Source organism: Mastigoproctus giganteus, chromosome 14 (assembly GCF_048544385.1).
Source record: "Mastigoproctus giganteus isolate SK-2022 chromosome 14, ASM4854438v1, whole genome shotgun sequence".
Taxonomy (NCBI): Eukaryota; Metazoa; Arthropoda; class Arachnida; order Uropygi; family Thelyphonidae; genus Mastigoproctus; species Mastigoproctus giganteus.
Window position 1 is genome coordinate 92,366,556 of NC_143588.1, and position 20,150 is coordinate 92,386,705.

The window sequence follows — 20,150 nt, forward strand, 5'->3', positions numbered from 1 at the left end:
ATAATAAATAAATAAAATAAAATTAATATTAAATTTATGAGCATTCATTACAGTTGCATTTGCAATGATTTTATAATTTGAGTTTGTACATACTCACCAGTTGAAGTCATCAAAAATGCTTTTGAAACTTCCTATGATTCATTTGTTGTTGCAAATTATATATAACAAACTAAACTGACTTTGCATTTCTTATAAGACATCAATAAAACTTAAGATTAAGATTCTAAAAAAAAACATGAACTCTTGACACATTCGCATTACAATACAATTCCATCTTCGTCTGTATTTCTTAAACGACGAAGCGCCATCTAATGGCACGTTCACATCTTTTAAGTTTAGAATCTTTTTAATTTTAATTATTATTATTATAAATATGGGCAAACTATTCAAAAACTCTTCAAATTCTTTTAAAGAAAACTACAAACTGGCAGTTATAATATTATTACTAATGAATTAACAGTGAGCTTCTATAAATTAAAAATTTACACAAACTGTAGATTATTAATTTTCAAAAAATATATTATGAGCGTAATAAAAAGCTTCTTTTATACTTCAAGTATTGGTTAAAATATAGTAAATTATCGCGCGGCTTCAGCAGCCTTCAAACATATTACACAACTGATCCCGTGACTGTACGAGGTTCATGTGTCACTAGGGTAATGTGGTAACTGTCAGGACATCACGTGATTATTAATCAGTAGATAGCACTGGAAACAAGACTCAGTTCAAAGGGTACAACCAGACGAATTGTTATCTGAGCAGTGGAACATAGGAAGTCATTTGACTCTTCGATCGCTGAACTTCATGGATTAGTTCCGCAATTTTATCCATCAATGTTTTACGGTGACCATCAGCTACAAACAGAAACCTTCACGAAATTGGTAGTAAACAGAGTGATAGCCAATTCTTGCTTTTATGGTGTATTGCAGTGCTAAGAGTGGTGCACTTTCTGCCGGCACTTTTATGCTTTCTAAAACTGTGCCTTAAATACTGTTCCAGGTGGGGTCTGACTTAATACAGTATGAAAATTTAAGAACCAGGTTAGAATTAAATTCTAGAATTTAATAATAATAATTTTTTTCCTGGTTATTTAATTAATGGCCATAAATTTTAATGATAACTCTGATGCTCAGATTTATGACTACTGTAAATTTAGCCTTTCCAAAAGTATTAAGACGCTTTTCTGCATTTTAATATTTTTTCCCCCTTTTAAAGTATTCTCTGAAGATTATACTGTATAAACAAAGTGTTTTTCAGTCTCACTCATTCCCTTTTGTTTTTTTGTGCCCTGTCGAAAATGTTAGTGTTCTGTCCTTATTTTATTTATTTATTTTTGGTTTTTTTCCACAATAGCATTTTAACTTTCCGTGAGTCACATGGGGACTGAGAGAGTTGTAATATTGATTTTTTGCAATTTTTTCTGAATTTGGCAGTAGGACTGATGCATATACACCGGTGCATTTCTTCATCATTCTTACTGATGCATATACACCGGTGTGAAAAACTTAAGGACTAGCACCTGTTTCTAAAGGTTACAACCACAAAATCTTTAGTTAAGGTACTCTTTACTGATGAGAGTAGATTCAGTCGCAGCAGCGATTCTGGACATCAGCTAATCTGACGAGAGGTTGGCACACGGTATCACCCCGCAAACGTGACTGGAAGGGATCGATATGGCGGTCGATGTGTTCTCGTCTGGGGAGCCGTTATCTTGGATGGACGTACACAACTCCAGATACTGGAAGGCGGTACTGTAACCGGTGCATGCTACTGTACTGAGGTAATCCTTCCCCATGTGCGTCTGTTCCGAGGTGCCATTGGCCCCGAGTTCGTGTTTATGGATGATAACGCCACACCCCATCGCACTTCAGCTGTGTGATATGTTTTTGGAAAATGAGGACATTGTTCGTATGGATTGGCCTGCCCGTTCCCGCGATCTAAATCTCATCGAGCACGTATAGGACGCTCTGGGGAGACACATAGCAGCACGTCCACACTCACCAGTTGAAGATGGCGCTGACAGAGGAATGGACGATGTTACCCCAAGAACTTATCAAAAACATTGTTTTAAATATGAACAGGCGGTGCAAAGCCTGCATCGACATTAGGGGCGGCCATAATTCCTACTGAAGACCAGCTCTTCTCTTTGTTCCATCTTTGGCAGTGATGCCTCTGTATCATGGCAGCCAGTGCTATGTTGCCGTTTTTGAATAAAGTCCCTCTCTACTATTTTGTTTCCGTTGTTGTCTCGGCGTTGTTTCCTTCATCATTTCTGTATACCTCACGAGGTTCCTTTAGTATGCTTTTCCCATACCCAGGCCACTCCTATGAGAAGCTACAGGTGAAAACCTGACTGTTCTTTAAATTTTGCACACCAGTATATTACACGCTGTGGTTGCCCTAGTAATGTCTTTGCGGTTAGTTCAGTAACAGGAGCAGTTTGAAGACATGATATACTGGAGCCTCGTGACATTGGTTGCCTCGGCATAAACCCTAACAATTGAAGGCATAGAAACTTACAACTGCCATGGTAACTAGTTGTCTCGACTGTTTATTACTTCGAGGAGATCTCTGGACAAAATCGGATTAGCATTAGCATTAGCAGAGGCATATGATGCAAGAAAGCAAGCTTATTCAGCATATGACTGATTCCCATAAAAATATTGGACTTAGACAACTCATATCAAAAATGTTTTCGCCTCGCAATTTTTTGGCAATGTTAAGAAACAAATAAAGAGTAGTTGTATAGAATGAGAAAGTAAAACATAACTGATAGTTTACGTATGTTTAGATGTGAAATACAGTGAACCAGCAAAAATTTTCTGCCCTAACTATGCTTTCTATAGAAAGAGAATTACAGTAGTTACGACATAACCAGATTTTAATTTGAAGGTTATTCCTCAAAAGCAACGTGATTGGGTTAGTCGACCTCAGGCGAAGGTAGCATAGCTTTTTCTCCCATAAGCGGTTTGGCGTCCAGTAAACAGCAAATCACCCACAGAACACACGCAATTTACAGACATGTTATTTACGGCACAACATGGCCTAAGTTGCTGATGTGCCTAAAAATCCCTACAACAAAAACCAACCAACTACCATAATACTTATCAAGTTGCAAAACCCAAATTTCCACTATAGTTGGAGAAGGACAGATATAGTAATAATCATAATGCAAATTGCCATCCCTTTCCTTAGACCACTGCTGCTGATAACTAGCATTTTTATTGCAATAGTTACCAGTATATAAATCTAGTTAACCTAACCCAGTATAGTTCCGGGTAAAGTAAACTTTTATCAACTGAAATCGTTTATGTCCATATCCACAGCTTCTGAAATCCCAACCCTCCTTACAGAAACAGCTCCAAATTTCGAACAGCAACATCAATCCTTTTCAAAATTTCAAACTTATTTAGAAGAATATTCTTAGAGACCTTTATACGAAATATATGTGGATTCATGGTCATCTACATCCATATACAGTATTACGTATTTCCCAAAGTACACATGTACTTCAGTATGTATAGTATGGGTATCAAAGAGATGATGCAAAATGTTTAATATAAATACATTAGAAGCAAGAAAAGAGTTCTCACATTTCTGGGGATTTTTTTTCGTATAATCAACTAAATCAATTTTAAACTTCAAAATCCTTGAAAGTCGTACCAGGCCTAAATCTGGGTAAGTTTATAGAATACAGCTGTAATCCTTAAAGCCGGGCTTCTCAGACATATGTTTACTCAGTAAGAAAACTCAGATTACTGTCTAAATTAGATATATTGTATCAAGCACTGATATCTCCCTCTTGAAATTATAAGATGCTATGTAACGTTGTTTCTGAATTGTGCAAATATCTCCTATCAGCTATAAATGTGAATAGCAATAAATAACTAACTAAATACCTACTTAAATATCAGCAATAGCAAACAATAAATCAGTGATAAGATTAACTAACTATTGCTTTGTCAGTGAATATTTTTGTCTGCAGTGTTAATTTGTTCAAGCATATTTGACATAAATTGTTAATAGGAAACATGCTTTCTTTTCCATTCATTCTAAAGGGAAGAGATAAAGCAGTTAAAAAGGGGAAAAATAATATACAGTATATATCCCTCTTTAACAGCTATGTCCCCAATAAGACTATCAAATTTTTATCATCATACAAAAGTTAAAAATAAAAAAATCCACATTATTTTGATCATGGGGCGGCTATAGTCTCTTTATCCCCTGCCCGGGACTGCTCCTGCTGTCCAGCTACTCGTACCTTCAAAGCTCGATTTCCTACAAGTCCTGTCAGAGCCGCTGTCTTATGTTTGTTTTAATGTACACTAATATAAGTTTTTTTTTTCAAGTGATTATGATTTAATTGATATCAAACACTACAGCTATAATATAATGAGGATACTCTTATTTTATTTTTCAGATTGACAAAATAAAAAAAAAAAAAACGAAAAGGAAAGGAACTTCAAAATATGCATCTGGACATGGAGATCTCAGAATTGAGGCAAACATTAGAGGTAAATATAACTCTACTATCAATAAATTGCATCCAGCTACAGTTACCACCTCTCTGGGTTTGACCGGGGTCTTTGGGTTTGATAATCTCACTTTTAGCAGCTTTTAACTTAAAACTTTTAATTAGTTTCTGTTTACTTCTATTCGTTAAATAATATAAAAGATGTGCAAAATAATTATTTTTAAAAGATACGTCATGAATAGCTTATTCTTCATTACATATTTATCTATTTATTTTAATATTATTTTTTCATTCGCAGTTCTTAAAAGAAAGTATCGTTCACGATGTCGAGCGAAAATTCTCCTTCGCCACCAACCGGCTGATGGTGGAACTACAAAAACGACAAGCAGAGTTAGCTGAAGGGACAAGCAACAAGGTTAAGAATTGTATAAAAACAAATAAGTACGTATTTGATGTATTCCTTAAGTTCAAAATTCTTGACACACTGGTTAGGCAGAATAAGTAACACCATTTCTTTTAATAGTAAAAAATAAAATCACCCAGAAAAGTATAAAACAGAGGCGTTTCTAGAGTTGATGGCGCCCGGGGCAAATAAAAAAAAATGGCGCCTAGTTTCCAAACTCTGCAACCCACATATTCGAAGTCTTTCCTCATATGGACGCCCTTTTGCCGATCTCACCAGTCGAGTTACCCGTTTTTGGACCCTTTCAAGAAGAACAATGTCTGTCTTTAGGTGCGCTCTCCATACCTGAACACAGTATTCCAAGTGGGGTCTAACAATAGCCCTATATAACGGGACTATGACGTCCTTATCTCTTCTAGCGATTGTTCGATAAATCATCGATAGGACACCATGGACCTTCCTTGCAACCTGTCTACAACGCTCGTAGAACTCAATGTCTGACCGTATAGAACACCAAAGTCCCTTTCCTCCACTACCGGCTTTAGTTCAGTTCCGCCAAGTGTATAAGTTATTTTGGGGTTACTGTTCCCCAGGTACAATACCTTACACTTTGCTGGATTAAAGCATAGCTGCCATTTTTCTAATCACCCCTGAAGTCTGTCTAGGTCACTCTGAAGAAGCTCTGCTTGGCGGTGATCATTAACTACTCTACCAATCTTTACATCGTCTGCAAATTTAGACATCACGCCCTCTATCCCTTCATCGATGTCATTTATGAAAATCAAAAACAAAAGTGGTCCTAATACTGATCCTTGGGGAACCCCACTTCTCACATCAACCCAATCTGAGGAATAACCATTTATCACAATCCTTTGCTTCCTGCCCCGAGGCCATTCAGCTATCCATCTAAGAATTTTCCCTGTGATTCCAACCTCTTCCAGCTTATAAAGTAACCGCTCATGTGGGACTGAGTCAAATGCTTTGCTGAAATCCAAATAAACAATGTGGAAATTATTCCCTAAGTCCAGCTGTTGAGTGACCTTGATAGAGTTTTATGATAAATATGATTACTGGAGTGGAAACCAGGTAAACCATTATATAAGCTGATTGCTCATATTCGATAGAGTCATTCAATTTACAAACTACATTTGTGTGCTGTTGCGAAAACTGCGGAACCGTATACATCCGCAGCTTTAAAATTAGACATACATTCACTTCCTGGATGTGAAGAATGATATGTTGAAATATTGGCTCCTGTCCTATTTATTGAACGGTATCTTGGCAATACAACTCGCGTTAAGTGTGGATAGTTTTAAAATTGAATACAAAAGCTTGAGATCAGTTATTTTAGAAGAAAAACTCAGATCAGAGATCTGACATTAGAGTTATTTTTATAAAATAATATATAATATTTTTACTGGTAAAAATGATTTATTAACTCAGCTTAATTAAAGCAGTGTTAATTTGTAAGTGAATACCTCCAACAGTGTCATGTTTTTTTTTTTTTTTTTTTAATTTAAGGCATTAGGAGGATCATTTCAGAAGTTTATAGTATATGATGAGAAATCAATAAACACTAAATTCCATAATAATCTGTATCTATTTCATGATGAGAAAAGTGTGCCTACACGTGAAGGCACACTTCACGTGTAGGCACACTTCTCTAGGCACGCGTGAAGTTCATTGCCCGAAGACTGCATGAATACAAGTTTTCCGTGACGTTTATTTGCACTGGACAGTAGATAACAGCAATATACGTAACGGGAGTTCATTCGCGCAAATTACTACTGCTGGTATTTCCATTCATTAAACTTCTGAAATACCCTTCACACATGAGCATCGTATGTAAATAAATAAAATCTTTATTGACAAATATATATACAAAGGCAAAGTTCCCTTCATGGCCGAAAAAATTAGCCAGGGAATTTATATAGTGAAGAAATAACTGGCAAGAAGGAAGCTGACATCAAGATATCCAGTATCCGCCCCTTTAGGTGTTAATATGGTTAGTAAACAGTAAGTTAGCATTGAGTTACTTTGATAAAAAAAAAAAAAAAAAAGAAAAGAACTTTTTCTCTTAATTCAATAAAAAAAAATTATAAAAATTTCTTCAAGTGCTGCGATTGGTCCTTAATCTGTCATTAATCACAGTCTATCATGTGATAGACTGTGATTATCCAACGTTCACAATTGTCCAAATGGCATTGTGTATCACAGTCTATCATGTGATAGACTGTGATTAATGGAAATTCCAGTTTGCTACTTAGTGCATCGATCTTATATTGTGGAGACACATCGCTATGAGCCGTCTTGGTATTGCACTACCCAAAATCAAAAACACTGCTCCAATGGAGAACAGTGGATGTACAGAATGTAATAGAATGTATAGTTGTGCCACTGATGTAGACCACAAAAAGCAATATACTTCTCCATGGGAACAATGCTTTTTATTTAGAGTAGTGAAATACCAAGGCAACCCTTGGTGAAATTCCTCCACAATATGAGATCGATGCACTAAGTAGCAAACCCAATTTTCTCAAATTTGTGTACAGAAATAGGCTATACCCGACTTGTACACTGACATTTTCTTTTATTTCTTTTAATTTTCATAACGTGCGGCTTTTTGTGATGTCATTTGTTTGAACGTAGTGCAATACTAATGCAACTCGCTGTGACGGCAAGAAGATATTCTCCTAAATAATTTAATAATTATTTTTTTTATATTTGTTTATTTTATTTTATTTTTTATAACCTGATTAATATTAAATCAAATATTAAATAAAAATTATTGATGAATATTATAACTATACTTTCATTTTAGTTATTAAATAAATTCGTTATTTCGTTTATTTAATAATTATAATTATTTAATTCTGTTCCTCTAAAAACAGCTTTGTTCTGTTCTCTTCCCTGAATTGCTGAAGCCATTTTTTTAGAAAATTAATTTATAGCTTTCTTCTCATTTCAAAATAATTTCAAATATAGCAACATGATAATTACATATTATTGAAAATTCTATAATTACAAAAAAAAAACAAAAACAAAAAAACATAACAATAATAATTTATTTATTAAATTATTATATAAAAATCAGAGAGAATAATTTATTTCTTTACTTCTGGTTGTCGATGGTGGCGCTCTCTTGCGGAGGTAATAATAATTGAATTTTAATAACTCAAAAAAGAATCCCTTTGAGCAAAAATATTCACTAATTTTTCGGGTTTCTAGATTTCATGAATGTCGAGATCTGGAGACCTAAAATTGCTAATGACTCAATTGGTAATGACTACCAATTTCATTCATAACAACAACATTAATTAAAAAAAAAAAAAAAAAAAAATTAATATTTCGGATTTTCCAAACAAATTAATTTAAAACTTTCTGACGCTAATGGACACACACACGGCCTCTTATTATTATAGATTCCTTATCAGATATTTACTACACTACTAGTTTGTTGAATTTAGCAACTGAGAATCGACGAAAGACTCATTGTGAAAACAAATAATCTTACTTTTAAGGCAACTAGTACATGTACACTGGATGTATTTTGGCAAGTCTCCAAGAAATTTAAGGGCCTCCATCGTGCAGGGATTCCAGGAGATATAATTTTACTGAAACTGTTTGCTGAAAGAGAGTAAAAATTTAACTTTACTCTTCTTCTTTAAAATGTTCAACTAATTAATAAGCATCCAATAAATGGTCATAAATTGTATCAGTATTTCATGATATGCTTGAAGGATTGATTCAGATTATTCTACGTGCGAAGGACGAGATTATCGAAGAGGGTAAAGTTTATCTGCATAACGTTTTGGATAATGTTCTTATATACAGTTTACATTACTAGTTTTTGATATTACTTGTAAATCAAGAAAACAGTGTTTGTGTACGTATTAAGATAAGGGATTTTCAATAGGTAACATTGACTGGAACTGTTCATCGCAAATATCAAAAATGAAGTACCAAAGAAAAGCTTTGCTAATATGAAAGTGGCAGGTGTCTTGTTACTCTGCTGGAAACCAGATACCTAAACCGTATAACTCTGTCAAAGTGCGAACAACCTCTTCCATGATTAGTTGTACATGTGCAATTAATACAATTTATAGACCAATAAATTCATCGATAACTTACTTGCATAATAGAACACGTTACTAATTGCCAAGTTTCCACGAGTTTGGTTTCAACGTGTGGAAAATTTATGAAAATTTGAAGGTTCCAATGCGTGGCCATGGCACCAAATTATTAGGGAGATTCACAAAGTATTTTCGTCCCTTAAACATATGGGAATACTATAATTTATAAATGAAACTTCCGTTTTTGGGAAAGACGGCTGATTATTATAGAGCTTATTATTATTACGGCTTATTATTATATTAAACTTCTTTTGTTTATTATTATTTTTTTTATTTATTTATTATTTTTTTAGAAATCTTCCTCAAGTAGAAGATTTTCCAGCCAAAGTTTTTTGCCTGAGGAATTCTGAACTAACGTAAGTTTTCGTTAACTATAACTAATCTGTTGTTTCTTACTTTAAATAATTTCTTATTCCTCTTATATAGCAGTAGTTCAAATGCTCTTTGATTTCATATAAACTGTCTTCATGTAAAAAAGTGACCATCGAAACTTCTTGGTTTTCATTTTCTTGTATGATTACATATTTCATTAAACGCATTTAGTATTTATAACAGCGTACATTCAACACCAAAAATATACTTTCAGACTAGAGGTCCCTACAGTTTTGTATTGGTGAATCACAAAAACGGGAAACGCTGAAGCAGGGAAGTCCAACTCATCAAAGAAATCGCATCTTGTGTTTTTCAATCGGTAAATTATAAAAATTATAAAAATTTACCCTTTGAAAAACCACAAAATATTATAAAAGTAATATTACCGGCTATTTCTCTCCACAAATCTGAGCCACACTTGCCTACATAGTGTATGCAAATAATGCGATTTCAAATCTTCCGACATGGATCTAATATGCTAACGATTTTCACAAAGAATATGCATATACAGTTATTGCCTGGATATTTCAATAGAGTCTATGGAATGTGATGTGTTTAAGAGTGTAAAATTCAGTGATACCGGATCTTGACTGTCAGTGAATCTGCAATGTAAGCTGAGAAGTGATCGAAGTCCAGATGATGAATGGATTCAATTCCTTTCTGATTATAATATGGTTTGTTTTCCTTTTCTCTTCAGAGCATAGCATCATGATGACTTTTGATCATTACTATTTTAGTCGATTTAAAGATCTGCTCTTTTGTCAAAAATTTATTCTGTCTGCTGGTTCTTTTTTTCCTCCCAAAAAGGCTCAGTTCAGTTTGGAAGTCCACTAGCTTTTCGACTGATTGGTGACAGTGACCGTCTTGTTGTTGTAGGGTTTAAGGTGCATCAGCACAACTTACACGATATTGCGCAGTATATAATGTCTGTAAACTGCGCATATTCTCTGATCGATTTGGTGTTTTCTGGATGAAAAACTCTGATTTCTAGGGAAAAAAAACAGCTACTCTCTCCTGAGACCGACTAATTCAGCCATTTTGTGAATGATTGATGACTTTTCCACTCAGTGTAGGGGAAAGAACCATCTTGGAGACCGCAAAGTTTGCTATGGACAAGATTCACCCAGTGAGAAGAAAGAAGATCATTTGAAATCGTCAGAAGTTGAGAGATTATTATTAATACTAATGAAATTATACAACTAAAGTTTGAATTAATAATTTAGAAATCAAAAAATTGCCATTATGAATGTTTATGTTTAGACCCAGAAGTTAACTAGATTTACAAAAACTTATTTTATTTACAATTATTGTTGTTCCTATTTGTATGAATGCTTGAAAAGTGAATTAGATGTCAGTGATACAAATCTTATTTACTTTCCAGTGACCTATGGAAAGTCAGTCACATGATGTCTATCTACAATCTGTGCGTGGCCTCGATGGTTTTGCTGTTTATCAACGCAATCCTGTTCTACATCTTGAACTTCAATCAGTGAGTGTCTCTTTCTAATAACAGAACACAATGTTGTCATGTCTCAGATTTGATTAAATATGACATTTACACTAGTGTTTACGCATACTGTTAGATATAGCATCACGACTTCTTCCAGAAATGGAATTATCGTTCCTCCCAGCATACTTTCTGTTTATCAGCTTCTTGATAAACAGAATGTGCACAGTATTAAAGTGATATGCTACTTTGTTTCTGTGGGTTGAGAAGCAGGGACTTAGAAAGCCATATCATAACTGGTGTACCCCTGACAAATATTTCGCCAAAAGTGTTTCAGAGAAGAAGTAAAGATTAATATCGAAAACTCCTCCCTCAGCTCCCTTCGCTGCTAGCTAAGGTATTTTCAGTGAGATGGACTCGGGTAATAAAATCTATTAAAAAATATATATTTCAACCAAACTGTTACTCAACAGTTTTGTAACGGAACTATTAAAAAAAAATTTCCCTCAATTTTACTGCTAAATAAACCTTATTGCCAAAGGAATCAGATCAAAAGCTTGTTTAGTCTCTGAGTTATTCAGGTTCAAAGAGCATTCTGGACAGAGACCCCTGAAGCAAATTATTATATAGATGTGTACAGAGAGCACATAACCATGGTCCATCAAAACAAACGGCTAGGCAGGCAGAATAGAATCTTGAATGGTTTTGTTGGTTCTAGTTAGCCAAAAATGGATCGTTAGAAGTAGAAGGTTGACAAACATTGGGTTAGGGTTCGATTATAATAACCCCAACAAATATAGAAAAATTCTCTATAAGTACGGTGGGTTGGGTAAAACAGTTGTCGCGTTTAGATGGGGAAAGCGAAATCTTTTATTCAAAACACTCCTTTTAACTCTTGTTTGTAAATAAGTAGTAAGGAGAAATATATGTCTTTTGTGCTGAGATTCAGATTTTAACGATAAACCTATGAAACTTATTGATGAAAATGTTTTATGCTAGTCACGTTTCACAGGTTCCGAGAAGATGTTTCAATGGTAATAGGTGCATCAGGAGACTTCTCTATGGTGATACTTGTATGGATATGCATGAAATTTTGTACAGCGATACCATTCTACTCTGCTTTTTGTTATTGGGCCTTCAAACGAACTGGTAGCCGAAGAAAAGGTGAGAATTGCTTAACCATATCAAAATATGGCATTTGCCATAATTGAAAATTATTAATAATTATTCTCACATAAACTTTTGGCACTCAGAAAAAAATAATTATTTTTATCCCAATTCGAAAGGTTCAAGATTCATGTTATCAAATTTAAGAATATTATGCGGTATTTTCTTTTCAAATTGTTATTGTACAGTTGAATCTAATATTTTATATTATTAATTTTAATTCATCTTATTCGGTTACGAAATTTAATTAATATATTTGAAGTGTACCGAGTAGTTATAGTCTGTGATGGTAGACATAATTGAAGTTGATACTTGATAAATTTTATTGAATTTTATTCAAAAATCCACCTCACACTAATTGTATTTATTTTTCTTAATATGAAAAACAAGGTTTGGTCAAAATGTTCTGTGAATGTGTAAAACATTAATTTCTTTAATGATAAATATTTACATTGTTAGTATTCTTCAGTACAATCTCCTTCTATAACTTGTTCCATTGTGTCTGCCATCTTTTTCCCTTATAGCATCATCTCAATGAACTGTAACAAGTGTTTTCATGGACAAATTTTCATGGGTGATATTCCAAGTTCATTCACTCAAGTGGTGTCTAGTGTCAGTAATGAGATTTTGAAACCAGGAGTTCTCTTTTTATGGAGACTATCGTCTACAATTTTGGCAAACTAGATGCGTGCATGGAGTCTCCTAAAGGTTTTGAATACCTCTAGGGGACTTCACTTCAAAATTAAACAGGAACACCTTCAGGTTTACCTGTTTTTGTGGTGACTTTCATAGCAATGTCTTTTTGGGGCGATTAAATGAATTCATCCCAGAGTGCCATTCTTGGTAGTCTCAGCCACCAGTGCCTTAGGTTGCTGTCCACCAGTCGTCGCCAAGTCCATACTCACACCTGGTTCAGTATGGGCTTGGCACACCCAGGGTCCTGAGGTGGATACATTCTTCTCTTTCTTGGTGATTCCCTTATACTTTTGACTCTCTCTGACGCCATCTTCTCAACCTGATGAAATCTTAGTTAATGAAAAAAAGTCAGTTAACTAATATATTAATTTTACATTTTGAATTTTTCTTCTTTTCACGTGTGTATTTTCCCTCTCTACTTTTAGGTGACGTGGATAAATTGTTTCTTTTCATGTATATTGTATACTTGATATCCTTCCTCACACTGCCATCAGCAGTTATAGTGAAACGTAATATCCCTCCAGTTTCTTCTCTAATAATTTTATCAGAAATGGTAAGTTGTTTGATATCTCAATTAACGAATGTATATTATTATTATTATTTTAAAATTGCAGCATTTATATTATATAAAATGCTATTCCTAGCAATGTGTTAATTTATTAAAAATAGACTCTCAAACTGTTGGTCACGTACTGTATATCAAATAATCTTACAGAATCTTATAACTTTATACAATAAAACTATTGCATTGGAAGTAAACAAAAAAAATTGTTAATTTATATTAATTACACTTTGGACAGTTATAGACAAGGCCCTTGCATTCATATTTGTCATCAGAATCCAAGAAGTTACAAGCTATCGAGAAGAAAGCTGAACTTTTCAAACAGAAAGACCCCGAAGTAGTCAATGTTGAACATTGCTGATAAGCCAGGATTAGGTCCTGTTTTGGCGAATTGTTTGGAGTTTCTTCTCCAATAAAAGGATTGTGAATTTCATGTTTTGATGATATATCCTTAAAAACTGGTGGAGATTAATGACTCGCAAGAGAAAACTTAATATATTGGGTTGAACAAATTCGATAACTGTTTTTCTTTCAGTGCTTGTAAATTAGCAGTCATGGAAATGAGAAGCACCTACCATTATAGTGTTCAAACATGTTAAATGTAGATGGCAATAACTACCAATTGTGGTTTTTCTGGACAACTTAAAGATCTTAAAGTGATAGAACAAAATCTATGCTTTTTATTGATAAAAATGTCCTATATAATGGACTCATTATTTAATGAGTCAAATACAATGTTCTTCTCTCCATAAAGTCTACTGTAAATGCTGCAGCTGCAGGAAAGTCACCAATAAGGAATAAACACAAAAGCCAGCAAGAATAAAATTAGTCCCTGAGATTTCTAATTTAACAGATATGTTTTCCATTGTATTATCCATGCAGTTTGAATCCTGCTACCGCAAAAAAAGGAAAAAAGAAAATGATGATGGCATCGTGGTCATCATAAATGTTTACAGATATAAATAAGTTCATTTATTTGCATAATATTTATTGAAATGGGATTTTTTTTTATTCTTATTGTAAACTTTTATATTTGGTAGTTTCGTATGGCAATGAAAAGCCACTCATTTGTCCGAGAAAACGTTTCAAGGGTTTTACAATACAAAATTCATCAAGGTAAGGCATCTGTTTTTAAAAATTTCGCATTAAAAATTAGGTTCTGAAATTTTTTAGTTAAAGATAAGCAGCCTTTCTCTTGCTGTGTATAATTCATGATGTGTTTGCCATGGCATCTAGAAGAATCAAGAGTTTTTTGTTTTTTTTTTTTGAAGGCAGAAAATTCTTAGTTTATATTTATAAACATATACATATGAAGAAAAATTTAAAGGGGACGCCACATACCCAAGAACGCCCCTAGTCATGGCAAACATACCGTGAACAGCTTTATTAAATACTCTTTCAGTTAATTCTGTTATACAACAGTAAGTCAATAATTATTAATAAATTTTAATTATGGTCTTTTTCACCAGATAGCGATGAAAGGCAGCCTATACTATATCCTGACTTCAACCAGTATTTGTATTTTCTTTTCATCCCAGCTCTCGTCTACCGGGATGTTTATCCGCGGTAAGTTTTTGATGCCATCTTAGATTTCTATTATTTATTACAAGTTGCTCAGGAACATGCAAAACGTTCCTTGAAATATATCTTAAAAAATCTCCCGGAGATGGAAAACACGTTATGCCAACTTTGATACTCTTACCTAGATATAGTATACAAGTCTTGACATGTTTAAGAGTTGATGGATGACTGGCAGTTGCAGTCCACGTGCAAACGAGCATGGTGACACGTCACAGGGGAGTCCAAGAGTACAGGGGGCTACCATCTACTTGTGAGAATTAATGTTTAAGAAAAGGACAGCAAGCAAGAGATCTCTCTTTCTGGATTGAGGTCCCCTTTTAAAAGAAGATTAGATCCTTTTCAGTCCTGACCCCAAGTGCGTTGAATTCTCTGAACCTCCAAGAACCGGTCCTGACACGTCACATTTTGGTTTTCGCTTGTGGTAAAGCTAAAATATCAGTGGCCAAGCATATTCTTGTATTGTTAAAGCCTCCTTCTGAGAGCCTTCATTGTAACAGCAAGCGTATGATGAGGATTCTATAAAACACCAATGAATCATTCATTTCTGGGAGGGAGGAGCGAGGAATGGAAACCATCCCGGGAATTTTTTCAAGGTACTATAAAAATGTTAATCGTTTTATTCTTATCACATTCCTCGGAATTATTTCAAAAATTAATACAGCAATAGGTGCATCATCCTATTTTTATCTAACCAACTGACAATTCAGCTTTTATTTTGTTTTATTTTTGTAGTACACTCCACGTTGTGTGGTCTGTGGTACTGAGTCATTTCTTGGATTTCTTCGCTTGCGTATTCATCCTTTTCATGGTCTTCAATCGCCTCATTGTGGATATGTTCCGTGAAACAGGACTTCATCCCGTAACACCCCATGCCTTGATATTCCAGTTCTCTGTTTGCGTGATATTTGCTGGACTAGCCATATTTTTGACCATGTATGCTGTGCTACATTCTTGGATGAATGCCTTTGCAGAGATGCTACGGTTTGGTGATCGAAAATTCTATGGGGTATGTGGTGAGTCGAATTTGAAAATCGTACAAACTAAATTTGAGTTTTGCTGTGGTAAAGATTGTTGAGAATCTCATAAATCAGTTGTGTATTTCTGCTATAGGATTGGTGGAACAGTACATCCTTTTCTCAGTTCTATAAAAAGTGGAATATCGTTGTTCACGATTGGCTGTATAACTATATTCATCGAGATTTATGTAAGGTAAGTATATCATATAAATTTAATAATGAATAAAAATATCCTTAGGGTTCCAGATTAGTTATGTAAAGTTAATAAATAACCATTTACTTACACTCCCCCTGAAAGTTTGGAATCAGGTTTCATTTTTCTTAATTTTCAAAGTTTTATTAAAATAAGACCAATTTGTATACCAAAGTTTATTAAAATAGTTTCTTCTATATATAAAAATCAAAAAACTAGGTATTTCATTTAAAGGAGTAGCAGTCCAAAGGAGTAATAGTCATGTAGCAGTCCGAAAACACTTATTAAAACCGAAAAATCGAAAGAAATGGCTGGCTTGGGTTAAGACTTAAGAGTCATCAACATTGGACAACTGAAGAGTAGAAAAACGTACTGTGGACTTTGTGAGACGATCAACTGAAGTTAAAATGGTGCCACGTTGTTTAGTGCCTACAGTCAAGAACGGCTTCACTATGATCTGGGATTGCTTCTGTTTTTCTGGAGTGGGCACCGTCAGAATTGAGGGAATTTTAAGAAAATAAGGCTATAAAAACATTCTTGAACATAATCCTCTGAACTTCGACTTTGTGGAAGAAATTTTATATTACCCGGACTTTCTAGCAACTAAACAAACAGCTGGGATATTGCAAATTATGATGTGGCCATCCACATCGCCTGACTTAAACCCAATAAAGCTTTTAAAAATGGTATAATCTATTCCAGACCGTCAAGTTCGTGAAGTTGTTTATTACAAGATCTAATTAAATATTTATTTATTATTATTATTACTTTTTTTCTTCTTATGGCATTTTTCCCCACCCCTTGGTGGGTACTGGTACCAAGTTCATTGGGTGGTTCGTTGTGTCCGGTTACTATTATTGTTGTTATTATTACTGTTGGTCGAGGAATTCTCTTACTATACTACCGGTGTTCAGGATCGCGGCTTTCTACAGTTCCATGTTAGTGTTCTCTGGGAGGCCTATTGCTGCTAGGTTGTTATGGAGGCTCTTTGGGACCATGTCGGTGATAGGGATGGTTATTACTTGTTCCATCCCAGTTGGCATGTGTCATCAATCACTCCGGAATCTTTGGCAGCGTATTTCCTGATATTAATTACCTGATTTTTGATGGTGAGCATGAATGCTTCAGTCTCGGGGAAGACCCTCACGGTCGTGAGCCATGCGTTGGAAGCCATCTTATCTATGTAGTCTTAATGAAGGAGGTCATTGTCGTGTCTGTAATGGAGTGCCTTCTTTGTCTATCTTTCTGCCTTTGTTTTTTCTGGCTGTGTCAATGAGATCTCCTTGTTTAGGTTGAGCGGTGTGTTTGGGCACCGATTTTTTCTTTCTTTTTTTTTTTTTCCCCGCTAGGGTCCCTGGGGGATTCGAACCCTGATCCATCACATTGCTGGTCGTAGTTTCTTAAGAGTTATCTATGGTGTATTTACACCGATATTATATAGATATTAAGCTCTTAACGTATTATGCCTTGTGCATTTAGTTAATTTTAGAAATTAAACAAATGTAAAAAAATTAATAAAATATATATCAAATTCAATTGTACCAGTATTCCTTCCACCAGATGGCACTGCAATTGCACTCTTTTAAGCGATTGAACTTTCATGTTATCTGGAATTCATTTTGTGAAATATTCGTATCGTGTTTGTCTTTATATTAAACGGTATTAGTTAATATATGTGTTTACATATTTTTATTTATTATTTTATAGTTGTTTAAAGGACATCGAGGAGCATCTCTGTTCACGACTTTCATCCTTTCAGCTTTACTTCATGAATATGGTTTAGCAGTTGCCTTCAAGTTCTGGTATCCAGTACTGTCAACATCTTACCTCACAGTTGGAAGTGAGTATTGGAAATTACATTTCTGTTTAGATTTTTAAGTAGCTTACAAAGTACTCGTTTTACATTTTAATTGCAATAAAACTATTAAATTAAAATTTGAGTATAATGATCCATTGAAAACAGGCCAATGAACGAATTTTCATTACATTTTATATTTGGATCAACACTAAAGTCTCAGCATACGTTGATAATAAATATTTAATTTAATCACGTTTATCAATGTTTGCTGCAACCCCCAGAATCTTTTTCACCCACAGTTTAAGAACCCCTGTTCTAAGGGACCTTTATACCAAATTCCATGCTCTTAGGTTAGCCCATTTCTTCTGTTCACTCGTCTTCCCTTAAGAATTTCTGTTGCACAAATTCACAGCCACCCATAACTTGAAATTATGCAAATTATTGGTAAACATTTGAGTACAGAAAGTTTTTAGTTTTCAGCTCATTTTACAGAATGTAAAATGAGCTGAAAGCAAAGTGTTTAGAATAGGTTAATGATCACATGACTCTGACGTCAGTGCAGGACTGAATCACTTTATGATTTAATCAAGTAGTGACTGGAAAAGTAAATATTAGAAACAAATCTATTATTAAATAAATACTTTTATCTTTTATTTTGTTTTTTTATTTTAAAGCATTTATAAACATTACAGCTTAAATTACTCTTTTTTCACTGTACAATTAGAATAAGAATTTCATTTGTAATAATAAGAATTATGACATTAAAAAAATTTTTTATCCTGATGTATAAACATAAAAGTTTTTATTTTGGCTCTGTAGGATCCAAAGCCACTGATAAATGTTTTACTTTGCTTAATTTTCTCAACTTATTTGGAGTTGGTGATAGAATTTGGAGTTGGTCATAAAATTTCCTGTGACATTTTTTTTTTTTTTTTTAGTGTGGGTTGTAGTTGTCACTCGAAACAAAACCGCTACAAAGTGGAACATTTTCATGTGGGGGATTTTAATTTATGGGTTTGGCTTAGTAGTCTTTCTTTACTGCTTGGAATGGTATTCAAGAGTCAACTGTCCGACAGAGCATGTAAGTAACGTTATTTAAAACTTTGATTATTTTAATATTGCAAAATTATATGACTAATAAAATAAATTAGTAAATTGAGAGCTATCTTGCCCTGTTGTATTTTTTTGCAAGCAAGATTTCCATGATCTTGGTAAACGTTTAATGATTAACCATCTTAATACTCAAAACATAATAAATTTCCCTTAACCACGAGTTGCCTACAGATGCACTAATTTTCATCGATTACCCACGCCAGTCGATATATATTAGTCGAAAAATTAAATACCAGAAATTAATTTAATTAAATTAATTTAATAAATTATATATTTATTTTTTTAAAAAAAATCTATGATTATAAAACTCGTGTGTAAGAGAGAAGGAGAGAAAGACGAACACTGTCATAGTTCCTGTTATACATGTATGCAGATTAGTTTATTCTGCAGATTAGTTCGAAATGAAAAATATGCAGATTTGTATACATAACGATGTAACGTGTCTTTTAATTTAAATTTAATATTACAATAAAAATTATTAAAAATACTGTATATAAGGGGAACGTACCTATATAAAATGTAATATTATATAATACTATGTCGAACAAAAAATAAAATTAGAATTCTGTTAATTAATAATCTACGTGTGATAGATTATTAATTAACAGAAATTGTCTTTTATATTTATTCTCAGTACTGTTTATAGTGAGCCGAATTATTTTGTTATTTTTTTTTTATTAAATAAGTATTTATTATTATTTATTTATTTATTTATTTATTTTTTTTAGTCTCCTATTGTCGACTTCTTTGTACCTCGTCACTGGAGCTGCGTTACTGTTGATCTGAAGGGTTAAAATTTTGGAACAAATTGCAGAGGAACAGTTCACATTATGGGACAAGCCAAAATTCAGTTTTATTTCCCGTCTTCCCCCAAAAAAAAGGAGAGAAAACAAGAAACCAAGTTCGTAAGAAATCGTAGCCTACATCACACAGAAAATGTAAAATTCCTAGACTTCAAGTAACTGGTTTAAAGTTGTATGTTTGAAATAAACATATCAAAACATGTTGCTAATTTATTTATGAATTGTATATAGACAGAATCAACGGCAGAATATCCTAAAATCAATAGTTATAATCCAGATTATGAGTACACCTCCGGAGGAAGTGGCTAATTTTTGCTTGAATCAGTCCCAAATTTGGCCATGCCCGCAACGCGATGACAAGGTGTACCCATAATCTGGAGTTCAGCCAAATC

General features: G+C 33.8%; 1 protein-coding gene across 2 annotated transcripts; it reads left to right on the forward strand.

Annotated features, from left to right (window-relative positions):
* The first annotated feature begins 738 nt into the window (after positions 1-738).
* On the forward strand, positions 739-19,882 carry LOC150075360 (sterol O-acyltransferase 1-like). Of its 2 annotated transcripts, none has more exons than XM_090388767.1 (14): positions 739-1,040; positions 4,421-4,514; positions 4,773-4,915; positions 9,304-9,366; positions 10,764-10,871; positions 11,842-11,993; positions 13,118-13,245; positions 14,295-14,370; positions 14,724-14,820; positions 15,568-15,841; positions 15,946-16,044; positions 17,752-17,884; positions 18,781-18,923; positions 19,684-19,882. In XM_090388767.1, exons 2-14 carry the CDS (start codon positions 4,470-4,472, stop codon positions 19,747-19,749), a joined length of 1,527 nt encoding a protein of 508 aa, XP_090244893.1. In that variant the 5' UTR covers positions 739-1,040; positions 4,421-4,469; the 3' UTR covers positions 19,750-19,882. The 2 variants fall into 2 exon arrangements, with proteins under 2 accessions (XP_090244893.1, XP_090244894.1); XM_090388768.1 differs by having other exon boundaries at positions 739-999.
* Positions 19,883-20,150: the final 268 nt, after the last annotated feature.

Bases quoted from the DNA above. Each gene is read 5' to 3' on its own strand.
- LOC150075360 (XM_090388767.1), top strand. From the start codon at position 4,470: ATGCATCTGGACATGGAGATCTCAGAATTGAGGCAAACATTAGAG. The intron at 10,872-11,841 runs GTGAGTGTCTCT...CACGTTTCACAG, and splicing joins TACATCTTGAACTTCAATCA to GTTCCGAGAAGATGTTTCAA. The intron at 17,885-18,780 runs GTGAGTATTGGA...TTTTTTTTTTAG, and splicing joins ATCTTACCTCACAGTTGGAA to TGTGGGTTGTAGTTGTCACT.